Consider the following 13,233-nt stretch of genomic DNA (forward strand, 5'->3'; position numbering starts at 1 on the left):
TGTGTTCCATATAAGACAGAAAGTCATACAGGTTTGGAACAACATGATGGTGAATAAATGACAGAATTAAAATTTTTGGGTGAGCTATTCCTTTAAGAAATACATCATTCATTTTATTTTATGTTATTTCAGGCAGAACAGCCTCTATCATTGACAAATCACTAGGGAAATGCCGTGGATGGTGTGTCACCAGCTCCCCAGCTAACCTGAGTCTAAGGCAGTGGCAGTGTTAAAAGGGAGGTTTGTAGTCTCTGGAAAGCATGCGAGGCAAACTCAGCTCTCAGTTCATTCACTGTAAAACAGTTACCTTCCCAAAGGGCAGTCTCGCTCATCGGTAAAGCATGCAGGGCATTCACGTTCTCAAGAATAGTGCTCAAATAGTGACCCTCATTCTATATGACGTGATCTTCCACACAATAGCATTGTCATGACTTAGTTATAGGTGATAACCACCACGTTCATGGAAGCTTTAAGCAACATGCCAGCAGCAGGTGTTGGTGGGAGAGATCATAATGTGCACAGGACCTGTCTTATTAGTTGTTAGGTTACTAGTGTCAAAGCAAAAGGCTGAACAAAACTGATTTCTTGGCTTTCCTGTCTAGTTTTGAGGCCCAAACTATATTAGCAAACAATTGTGCATTTACTCAACATGTTTTGTAGGATGCTTGTTAATTCTGGTTTTGCTGGTAGGTGTTGTTGTGACGATGGTCTCAATGGTTATAGCCATAATGTTTACCAATTTTGACCGAAATGGTTTTTCTGGTGAAGCTGGTTGTCCAAAGAAGCCTAGCTAGTTAAGCTAGTTTAAAAGGCTGTCAATCTAAAAATGTAAATGAGTTAATCATATGACAGGCCATAGGGACACTAGTGGCCAGTTGCATAAACATAGCATCTAACAATTGGACTAATTAAGGACGCTTGAGAAAGGCTGTTGTATAAACGAAGCTGACGTTTATCTTTAGTCAGTCTAATTGGCTATGCATTGTAGGAAAATTTAAGACACCGAACAACTTTGAACATAATGTCAGACAGTGGGTGCAAATTAAATTTGTCCATATTTCACATAGAGAAATACTTGATGCCAATGTTTCCAAATCAATTTTAATGAACAAATGTAGTGATTACAATGCAAATAATAATAATTAAAAATGAAATAAAAAAAATAAAAAACCTAGTCTCATAGAATGAACGTTACATTTTTCCAAATCATGTTTTACATGAATCTTTCTACATTTTGCTGCAGTTACCTGGTATAATTAACACTAGTAATGCTACAAAAAGCAAGTTTTTTCACTTTCTAACAAATCACCAGTACTATGTCTATGACTTTATAAACACTTATTTTTCACTCAGTTACTCACACAGTACTGACCAACCTACATTTACATACTTTTTCCAATGTGATTACCTTCCGCAGTAGCTCATCTGATAGAGTTTTGGACTTTGAACTTGGAGACCGAGCCTCAAGCCTTATTGTGAGAAATATGAAATCATACATGCTGTTCTGCTCTACGTGTGTGTGTGTGTGTGTGTGTGTGTGTGTGTGTGCTTCTGACCTTCCATGTATGCTCAGTTGAACCCAGATGCAGGCTGCAGTGCGCACGATAGTGAGTCAATATATTTAGCAACTGCTGACTGTTTTTCCTCTTTATCATGTTCCGCATACTTATTTCTGTGATCTGATAAAGGTCACACCCGTCCAACAAGGTCAACCGTAAGGCATCATGGCTGGAACATCTGTATATGGCCTCTTTCCTGTACACCCATTTTCTCCCCCTTGACCTTAGGCCTTATTACCGCTTTCCCATTGGCTGCTTATTGTCTCATGAAAATACAAATGAAATGCTTGCTCTCTAATAAACATTGAGTAGATTGAATATGGACCAACTGTGTGTTGTCGTTCTTTCTACTTCCTTCGCGAAGTCTACAGAAACTCAGACTCACGACTGCACCTCACTGGGCACGAACATAGAAAGACGGGACTGGGGAATTGGAGATCGTGACTAGATCCAAAATATTCCTAACACTTATCTAATATTCATCTTAAAAACCTCCTCTGATAACAACAAAATTTCACTCACTTCTGTCATTCAAAGATGGCGCTGCTGTGCATAAGGTCTATGACGGAGAAAGTAAATGGTGTTAATCCATTGTTCGACTGAACCATCACTGATGTTCAGAGATTAGGGCTGTCAATCGATTCAAATTTGTAATCGAATAAATTAAATGACATGCTGACTAATTAATTAGGCAGAAATTATATCAATTTCAAGAAATGCCCCAAAATAAAGAGAATTCACCATAAGTAAATAATACATATTTCAAATGATTATAGTTCTTATGTGTTCTTACTTTCCAACTGCACTATTTTTAAATATATTGTCGGATGGATGCTTTTGGAGCGCCTCACTGGTTATCAGTCATAAACGGCACATTTTTAAGATGCTACAGTATGTACAGTTAAAAATAGTTGAAACTTTGAAAATCGCATCTCAAGATCCCTGCATTCCGTTGTGCTCTGCATCCTGGCTCTCATTCATGTGAAGTTTGTTGAGGCGCACTGACTGTCCTGCTGGAGATGTGCTGACTGCCCTCTGCTGATGCAGCTCGTAAAAACACGAAGTTACATGTACTTTAAGCTTGAATTGCTGATAGAAAGTTACGTACTGGACAGGAGGCATGATAAATTGTGTTGATTCCGTTTTTGTTTCTTAATATACATTGTTAATCACACTAAATTAGTGTGTTAAATCATGCGTTAACTCTAAGCAGAGTTATCGTCAGTGATTTACCCATAGCGAAGGCTCCATATGGACATCAAATTAAACAAAGTTGGCCTTTTTTCAAATTTTTTCAAAAATTAGACCGATTTATGTATTTATGGACTTAAAAAGTTAATACCAGTCTTAAAGGAAAATATTAGTCAATCTAAAAAAGATTTATGCAACAACGGGCCCGAGCTCATTAGCATCCCAAGTTGGAGACCAGCATCTGACACACAACATATACTGGTCTTTTCAGCAGAGTTCTGGTCAATTTAAGAATGTGATTAAGTCACTTTGGATGTGTAAATTGATTTCTCAACTTCATAATATTCTGCTAGTGTTTTTGCCATTTTGAGTGTCCTTTATGGATGCCCTTTCTGTCTGACTGGCAAAGGCAATTTTTCAAAAATATGTCAGCCAATTAAACATCAGACTGGTCGTCGTGTCTGAAAATTTCTTCTTGAACTAATTTGTCCTGCTAATTAGGTGGGTGCTCTTCTCCTGCAGGATATTTTTGAAGTGTTTAAGTTCAAGTGGACTAGAAGTGAACTGATAATTTGGGAAAGGGCAGTCAAAAAAGCAGAATATATCACCAGCAGTTAATTTTTTTTTCTTAAAGACAGCCATCACTTTTTTAAATAGATCTTTCTGTTTTGGCCTTCAAATAAGAATGCATGAAAGGAGAAATCAATGTGGTTCAACCTTGCTGAAGCATACCCAAGTCCATTTTCTCTCTTCATATACTGTATGTATGTGTATATGTAGAGTTACACACATATATATTGTAGATATACATGTACTGTATGCATATATTTTACTCTACTTGAGTAAACCAGTTGTCAAGAGGCTATTAAAAGTCATTGCAGCAGGCTATAGGAGATCCAATAGCAATTGGGAACCTACCGCCAGTCGCAATCCCGCAAAGTCATCAGATAAAACATAGATAAGGAGGACATGGAAGGAAGAGACACAAATTAAAACAACCACACACAAAGGCGACCACGTGAGTCGGGGCACACCAGGAGAAATGACTACGTGAAGCTCAAAGCTCCTTTCTGTTGACGAAAGAACAATGATGTATGTTGTTCATGAACACTTGGACTCTGGCAAATTGCTCTAATTGTTGTGTATCATTATAATATCTGTTCTAATTGGCTAAATATGAGCCATCAATTAATCTTATCCTAACAAAACCAGTATATTGCTTTTTGAACTAAAAGTTGATTATATTTATTTCAATGGGCATAGCTGTTTTTTTCCCCTGAATCCTCAAATACACAATGAGTGCATTTACATGCACAACGATATGCTATTAAAACTATAAAAACCTGACAAAGCAAGAAAACCCTTTTTTTTATGAGATTTGAAATTATCTTCCGGTTTTTATACATTCAGTCATGGGCACAACACTTGCACACTTTGGATATGCTGTCAGTACACTGGTAAATTTGTTTGGGCAAAAATCTATATGAGCCAATTGGTTTTTGCTTAAACAGTTTAAGCCTTTTCCAGATAAAACATGGTAACTTAAGGAAGTTTACATGATCTTATACATTGGCAGCCAAAAGTTTGGAATAATGTACAGATTTTGCTCTTATGGAAAGAAATTGGTACTTTTATTCACCAAAGTGGCATTCATCTGATCACAATCTAGTTTTTTCTAGCACTTGAAATAGATGTGGCTGTCTTGTCGGGCACTTCTCACACACCTTACAGTCTAGCTGATTCCACAAAAGCTCAATGTGGTTAAGATCCATAACACTCTTTTCCAATTATCTGTTGTCCAATGTCTGTGTTTCTTTGCCCACTCTAACCTTTCCTTTTTGTTTTTCTGTTACAAAAGTGGCTTTTTCTTTGCAATTCTTCCCATAAGTCCTGCACCCCTGAGTCTTCTCTTTACTGTTGTACATGAAACTGGTGTTGAGCGGGTAGAATTCAATGAAGCTGTCAGCTGAGGACATGTGAGGTGTCTATTTCTCAAACTAGAAACTCTGGTGTTCTTATTCTCTTGTTTAATTGTACAGCCATGGCCAAAAGTATTAGCAGTGACATACATTTTGTGTTTTGCAAAGTTTGCTGCTTCAGTATTAATAGATAATTTTTTCAAATGTTTCTATGGTATACTGGAAAACAATGATAAGCATTTCATGAGTTTTAAAGGCTTTTATTGGCAAAAACATTCAATACATACAAAGAGTCCATTTTTAAAGTGTTGACCCTTGTTCTTCATAACCTCTGAAATTCGCTCTGGCATTCTGGATATCAGCCTCTGGGCAAAATCCTGACTGATGGCGATCCATTCTTGCCTTAGTGGGCTTCTGCTTGTCCACTCGCCTTTTGAGGATTGTCCACAGGTTCTCTATGGGATTAAGGTCTGGGGAGTTGCCTGGCCAAGGATCCAAAATTTCGATGTTATGATCTCCGAGCCACTTCATTATTACTCTTGCCTTGTGACATGGTGCTCCATCACGCTGGAAAATGCACAGATCATCACCAAATTGCTGCCGGATCGTTGGGAGAAGTTGCTCTTGCAGGACATTTTGATACCATTCTTTATTCATGGCAGTGTTTTTGGGCAGAATTGTGAGAGAGCCCACTCCCTTGGATGAAAAACACCCACACATGGATAGTCTCAGGATGCTTCACTGTTGGCACGACACAGGACTCATGGTAGCGTTCACCTTTTCTTCTCCAGACTGTCGATTTTCCAGATGTCCCAAACAGTCGGATGGGGGCTTCATCAGAGAAAATACATTTGCAATACATTTGTCTTCTGCTGTCCAATCCTTGTACTTCCTGCAGAATTTCAGTCTGTATTTCTTGAAGAGAAGTGGCTTCTTTGCTGCCCTTCTTGACACCAGGCCATTGTCCAAAAGTCTTCACCTCACTGTGCTTACGGATGCACTCACACCAACCTGCTGACAATATTGAGCAAGCTCTGCACCGGTGGTGACACGATTCCGTAGCTGACTCCTCAGGAGGAGACGGTCCTGATGCTTGCTGGACACTCTGGGACGTCCTGAAGCCTTCTTCACTGCAGTTGAACGTCTCTCCTTGAAGTTCTTGATGATCCGGTAAATGGTTCTTTCAGGTGCAATATTCTTTGCAGCAATATCCTTGCATGTGAGGCCATTTTGATGCAAAGCAATGATGGCTGCACGTCATTCTTTAGAGGTAACCATTGCGAACAAGAACACAATGATTGGAAGCACTTCTTCCCTCCTTTTATAGCAATCAGTCTGCTCTTATAATCCAATCAGAATGATAGAGTGATTTCACCTGACTAGTACTCATTCACACTTACCCAGGTGCTGCTGATATGATTAGTGAAATGATGTTAGCTGGTCATTTTGTGCCAGGACCAAAAAAACAGTGAAATTTGGGTTTTTGTGATAAAATAAAATTTTTTGGCCAATTTTTGCAATTATTGAAAATGCATCTGATCACTCTGCACAGTTATCTAGAAACAATGTGAATCAACACCACAACAACTGAAGCAGAAATCTTTTCAAAACAACATTTATGTCGCTGCCAATACTTTTGGCCATGGATGTACATCTGTCCTTCCACATCTCTTTCTGTCCTTGTTAGAACCAGTTGTCCTTTGTCTTTGGAGACTGTAGTGTACACCTTTTTATGAAATCTTCAGTTTTTTTTTTGGCAATTTCAAGAATGGTACAGCCTCCATTCCTCAAATCAATGATTGACTGATGTATTTCTAGAGAAAGCTTTTTCATTTTTGTGCAAATATTGACTTTAAGACATGCTAGAGTGCATAATGTGGCAACTCAAAAACAAACACAAAGACAATGTTAAGCTTCATTTAACTGTGTTTGATATAATGGCAAGTGATTTTCTAGTACCAAATTAGCAATTTAGCATGATTACTCAAGGATAAGGTGTTGGAGTGATGGCTGCTGGGCATGGGGCCTGTCTAGATTGAATCAAATATGACTTTTCAAATAGTGATGGTGCTATTTATTTACATCAGTAATGTCCTGAATGCCTCTTTGGTGAACTAAAGTACCAATTTCTGTCTCAAACAGCAAAATATGTACATTATTCCAAATTCCAAATACTATTACATAGCATTATATAGCTGCTACTGTTTAATTCATGTACCTCAAGAAGCATTTGGTTTTCGCACAAAATCCGCAACGATGCTAACAAACTGTGACAGTCTGGAATGGCGTACTGCGTTTAAAAGAGAGTTTTTAATTTTGTGTGTCTGTTCCTCTTCACTGTGATTTGTGCTCAAAAATCAATGTCTCTAATTTGAAATCTGATTGGTCTTGGCATGATCTCAAAGCGGGTGTCCTTACACTACAAATTAAGTCGACTTTGTTAATTATTCTGTTACAAGTGTACTATTGCGAGATCATTAATGCAATTAGCATGTTAAATAGGGTTAAAGTGCCAGTGTTCCATATAATTTGTTGGTGTGTGGGAAAAAGGGAACTGCATTAATGTCCCATCTCCCATTGTTTTAATTAGCTACCGTCATTTCTCTGGGTTGATACCACATCATAGCACAGTAAACCATACGCAACACTACAAAGACTTTAACTTAAGCTAAATGCAAGAGAAACAGATAAACTAAATACTTTAATGAACCGTAAATAAGCCCAGGTTTTCAGTCCTGCAATTAAAGTCAACTGTGAAACAACATGATCAACAGAGGTCTCAATCTAAATTCAGTTATTTTAAGAATATTCTACCATAAGAGTAACTGGCATTGTATGACAATAATACTTAAGACAATAAATGGCATGCATTTGCTGTTAACTAATGAATGAGGCTAATCCAAAAGGAGTGACAAAATGTTTTTACCTCGGTTTTGATACCGTCCTTGACATCCTTCATGTTGATGGCATTCTTGCCCTTGTCTTTGTTCTTTTTCTTGTTCTTCTTCTTGAAAATCCACTTTTTGCAAATGCAAAAGCAGCAGGAAACAACTAGTACAACAGCAACAAATGCAATGGCGACGATGGCCCATGATGGTACTGCGGAGACAAAGACATTCAGAAAACGTAATGCCAAAGTACCAAGTACAAAAAAGTACAAAATACATACATAGGGTTGGCTTGACAAAGCCTTGCCTGAAAGTTTAAAATGGCATATAAAGGTTTAAAGATTATACAGTCCTTAAAGTCAGAGAGAATATTAGATAGACAGACAGTTCATTGCTAAGTTGTTGCTAGCCATTGCTAGGTGTTCTGCCTGGTTTTCAGATTTTGGTTTGGGGACAAGGATTTTCTCGCATCTCTAAAACTAAAGTTTTACTGTCTGTAGCATGTGCTTTGTTGACACATGCAGTTTTAGCTCTGCTATACAGAAGCATCACTCCTTCTCTTGGCAGGAGGCTGTTAATCTTGTCGAAAAGCTGAGGAACGCTGAAGCTTAATTGTCCTCCGATGACAACATTTTCCAGAGTCTTCAGCTGTATTTATAAAGTCATTTCTCTACAGGGGTGAAAATAGTGTTTTTAACCATTCAGTGTGCAGAACTGATTTGCTCACAACCTTTTTGAAAAGTCCATCAGTGCTGGTCCCAGCTTTGTTTTATGTACTCCTTATTAAATGACAGAATTCTCACAAGAGGAAGAAATCTTCAAAGACCAGTTTGAGTATTTTTTTCTGTGTATTTAGTTTCGCACCTGTCCTTGACAGTCAAAACATTTCTGAGAGTGATTGCTTTAACAATGTCACACTCGAAACGTCTCTTAAGAGTGTTCTGATCAAATGACAAGTTGCGAATGCCAACAGTTCCTATTTTGAATGTAAGTGGTTGATAAGATTGTTATTCCTCTGCAACCAAGCGGTTGACATGATGCTCTCTACTAACTGACCAAAGAGTGTCAAACAACAGACTGAAACCTTCGTCATTTTACTTGTTCTTTTTCTTCTTTAGCTCATTGAGGATATTGAACCATAATGCACAGCAACCTGTCAACTGTTTTGTATAATACCAAGGAAAGTGTTTTTAATGTAACCTTTACAAAAAATATAAACTAGCCGCAAACTTGCTGCAAATTTGCCGCTAAATATTTTAACATACAAATTAGCCTTTGATTTGCCTCATATGTTTGCCAGAAGTTTGCAGGTCTTCACTGGTAGTAGTGAACCTCCAGCAAACAGTTTGCAACAATGGGTAATTTTCCGCAAGTTTTTGCAAAGCACAAAATTATAATTGGCAAATTTTCCATGAAGTCTCAATTTTCATAAAGGAAGTCAGCACACTTGGTGGCCATTTTGGAAACTCCCTAACCAGTGGCAGCCCATTGGAGAAGGCAAGGGGGCCAAAATGATTACAACATCCAAAGTTTTAAAATGAATAGTTGTTTTCATAAATTTTCCAACTAACATACCAACCTAGTCGCATAGAATGAACGTTACTATAACTATATTTTTGAAACTTTTAAAAAGTTTCTGAAGTTTTACATGCCGCTTTCTATATTTTGCTGCAGTTTCCTGGTGAAATGAACGCGCTACAACAACTGCACGTTTTATTCACACAAATTAGGGGTACTTTGGCTGTTTATGTCTTTATAAACACTTATTTTTCGCTCTATTACTTACACCAGAAATTATTTTGCAGAGATGGTCCACTTCTATTAAATTGAATGGGAGAATTTGGAATATCCACTGGCAGCAACGGTCAACCGATGTAGAAAGGAAATCCCGCCTTACAGGTAAAAGAGCCAATCACCTTTTAGATAAAGATATCGCCTGGCAATCAGCTCGACAAAGCACATGCACATTAGCTATACAAGCCAAGAAAATTGGGTGTTTTAGCATAATCTAAGGTAGCACAATTTATGATACCAGTGTTGTCAGATTTTACTACTGATTTGAAATATGTTCTTTGATCGTAATCTTGACCAACTGTTTTGGTGATATCGGTCTTTCTCCATTCAAGTAGATAGGAGCTAAACTGACAACAGCCTTCTGACCCTGTTACAAATATGGCTGACACTGGACTGACTTGCTAGGATGACTTTGCTAACACCCTGATATGTTATGATTTCAAAACCTTTTTATTTTAACGCATAATTGAAAAACGATACATTTTAACACTTGTATTACAGACCCACCAACATTAAAACACTTATTTTAATATGATTAATTTCTGCTGTAGCTCACCTGATAGAGTGTTGGATTTTGGACTCGGAGACTGATCCTCGAAACCAGTTAAGTGCCATAGAAGAGACACAAAATGACATAGTTGCTTCACCAAATATACTTTTCATGTCGAATTTGCTTTTAAAACACAATATTAGGCATTGGTTAAGAGTAAGTATGTCTGATTTGTTCCCCTCTAATTATATTTTTTTTGGACACTATTGGTTAGGTTTAGGTGACCCTTACAAAAATCGAGAGTTCATGACAAATTTGCTTCAAAGGTTTGCTGGAGGTTCACCACAACAGGCAAAGAGCTGTATACTTCTGGCAAACATTTGCGGTGAATCAAAAGCTAATTTGCATGTGAAAATAATGAGCGGCAAGTTTGCAAATAGTTTACACTTTTTGTAAGGGGACAGAGTGAAAAATAAGTGTTTATAAAGTCATAAACAGCCATACTACCCTTGATTTGTGTTAAAGTGAATAAAACATGCAGTTGCTGTAGTGCCTCTAGTGTTAATTTCATCAGGAAACTGCAGCAAAATGTAGAAAGCGGCAAATAAAATAAATGTATAGTTATAGTAACATCCATTCAATGAGACTAGGTTGCTATTTTAGTAGGTAAATTAATTCAAACAACTGTTAATTTTAGCACTTGTAATTTTGAATAAATTTTCAACGAGGCTCAGGATCCCTTTCCGCCTCTGACGGGCCACCACTGGTTAGGGAGTTTCCAAAATGGCCTCCAAGTGTACTGACTTACATTAAAAACTTTGACCTAGTTCATAAGCATTATACAATACAGTTGACAGGTTGCTGTGCATTATGGTCCAATATCCTCAATGAGCTCAAAAAGAAACAGATCAAGTAATATTACGAAAGTTTCCGTCTGTTATTTGACACTTTTTAAGTCAATTACTAGAGACCTTCATGTCAACCGCATAGTTGCAGAGGATTAACAGTCTTCACTCAGACAGAGATGTTGCAATGCTTGACTCAAAGTAATCAACCACGTATGTTCAAAATAGGAAGTGTGACATTGTTAAAGCAATCACGCTCAGAAATGTTTTGACTGTCAAGGACAGGTGCGAAACAAAATACACAGAAAAAAATACTCAAACTGGTCTTTGAAGATTTCTTCCTCTTGTGAGAATTCTGTCATTTAATAAGGAGTACATAAAACAAAGCTGGGACCAGCACTGATGGACTTTTCAAAAGGGTTGTGAGCAAATCAGTTCTGCACACTGAATGGTTAAAAACACTATTTTCACCCCTGTAGAGAAATGACTTTATAAATACAGCTGAAGACTCTGGAAAGTGTTGTCAGTGGAGGACAATTAAGCTTCAGCGTTCCTCAGCTTTTCGACAAGATTAACAGCCTCCTGCCAAGAGAAGGAGTGATGCCTCTGTATAGCAGAGCTAAAACTGCATGTGTCAACAAAGCACATGCTACAGACAGTAAAACTTTAGTTTTAGAGATGTGAGAGTCTCCCTAATCCAACATTTGTTGGGAATAATTGTGAGACAAATGTGAAGGAAGAATCCTCTATTCAGAGAATAGTATAGTATTTATGGCTTTTGCGCACAATGCAACAAACACCTGGCAACCAACTGTCAACTTTACAGGGAATTGCACGGGCAGATCTCTCCAGAAAATAAGCCAATTTTGCCACTCCAAGTTTGGATGTGTGTCTGAATTGCTCTAGGATAATGCAGAAAAGAGAGGGGAATGTACTTCACTGTCATGAAAATATGGCAGTTCATAAATTTTTTCATGCATTTTTATTTTTATTTTCCCATTTGAATTTAGGGCGAAAAATGTTTTTTGTGAGATACACTCCTTTTTCCAAAGCAAATCCAGTCAGGGCAGTTTGGCCTTTTAGAGCAAGTCCAATATCCTGACAGGTTTTTATTTCTAAGCGTTCCCAATTTAAAACATCTTTTGTTTCTCTTATCATGCTGTGAAGGCATTATTTTTTATTTGGCAGTAAAGAAACATTAAAGTGCATGTTAGTATCTCTCTCTCCCAAGAGGGTTAGACTTGCAAGCACAGGACACATTTCCCACTGCAAGGTCCAAAGGTAGAGCGGATGGGGAGAAAAAGAGTGTGAGAGAGAGACAAAAATCAATGGGCTGTTGACAAAATCGATAAGCACTCTCCTACGAGGAAAAACTGTGAGTAATAGTCTAAAGTAAGTTTGGGATCGTCAGCCCATGGCCTCTACTTGGCAGGGTGGTAATGGAGGTGACAGTTCTAGACTCTTTTACTTTGTTCTTGCCTTCCCAGCCCATCAACTTTCAACGGACTTTACTACATCTTTTTTTTTTTTTTTTTTTTTAAAGTTGCAGTTCGCTGGTTGAATTAAATAATAAATATGGTGTATGATGAAGGTGAAAGCTGTAATTTTTTTATAAATGCCCTAATTTTTCCCCCCAACATATATCCCCATTTCTAACCACCATTCTAACCAACAAGATCATTAGACATGAATTTATGGTGCCTCGGGAGGCTGTCCAAAACCAGCGTTCCTACACCGTTATGCCCACTTTTCACCATCCAATCAAATCCTGAAGTAAAAAATCAAGTCCCATCTTACATTTTTCAATATATGTCCCGTTTCATTCAGAAATATGTCATATTATGGAAGTACAATGGCTAACAAACATCGTTTTACATAGGGATGCACCTAATTATTGACTGACGATAATTATCGGCCAATCTTTGACTAAATTAAAACCATTGGCAAATTGACGTTACCATTTACAGTATAATTAATAATCATCACACTTTGTAAAAACTCTTTGATTTAAAATGCACAATCCATAAATAATGATAGAAGGGTTGGCCCTCCAAAGAACATGTAATATTTAACTTTTATTCTTTCACATTCTCAAACGGAAAAACCGTTGATATGTGGCAGTTGTGAAAATGGCACTTAAATATGCACGATGAGGTAAAACCAAACTTTGACTTCTGAGACATCCATTAAGGTCCACGACTGATTGAGTTCAGATGGAAATCGCAATAAGGTCTTGCGCGATTACAAATCTTAAAAGGCTGCTTTTAAAAATAAAAGGCTGCATTTACTGCTTCAGTCAGCATTGTGTAAGCAAGCGGCGCCCTCAGGCGGTCTGGATGGTATTTTTCATTATCCATTACACCACTATGGAACCTAAAATGCAGTTATTGTTCCTTTATTTTGTACTTAACTTTTTATTTTTCCATGATGTGGTTGACATTTTCATGGAGTTGCCCAACATGTACATTATATGAATTTGTGATATTCTATTTTATATTGTACAGACATGTAAAATTTAAGTTCTGTTGTTTTGAACTGCAATTATAT

General features: G+C 37.6%; 1 protein-coding gene across 3 annotated transcripts in view; it reads right to left on the reverse strand.

Moving 5' to 3' along the window:
• The window catches only part of LOC127637683 (synaptotagmin-1-like), a 278,056-nt gene that overhangs the window by 31,214 nt on the left and 233,609 nt on the right, over nt 1-13,233 (reverse strand). For all 3 annotated transcript variants that reach the window (XM_052118892.1, XM_052118890.1, XM_052118891.1), the window contains one exon: nt 7,596-7,768. In XM_052118892.1, coding sequence (XP_051974852.1) covers nt 7,596-7,768 — 173 coding nt within the window. The remainder of the gene's footprint in view (nt 1-7,595; nt 7,769-13,233) is intronic.

The sequence above is a fragment of the Xyrauchen texanus genome, chromosome 45 (assembly GCF_025860055.1).
Source record: "Xyrauchen texanus isolate HMW12.3.18 chromosome 45, RBS_HiC_50CHRs, whole genome shotgun sequence".
In the NCBI taxonomy this organism is placed as follows: domain Eukaryota; kingdom Metazoa; phylum Chordata; class Actinopteri; order Cypriniformes; family Catostomidae; genus Xyrauchen; species Xyrauchen texanus.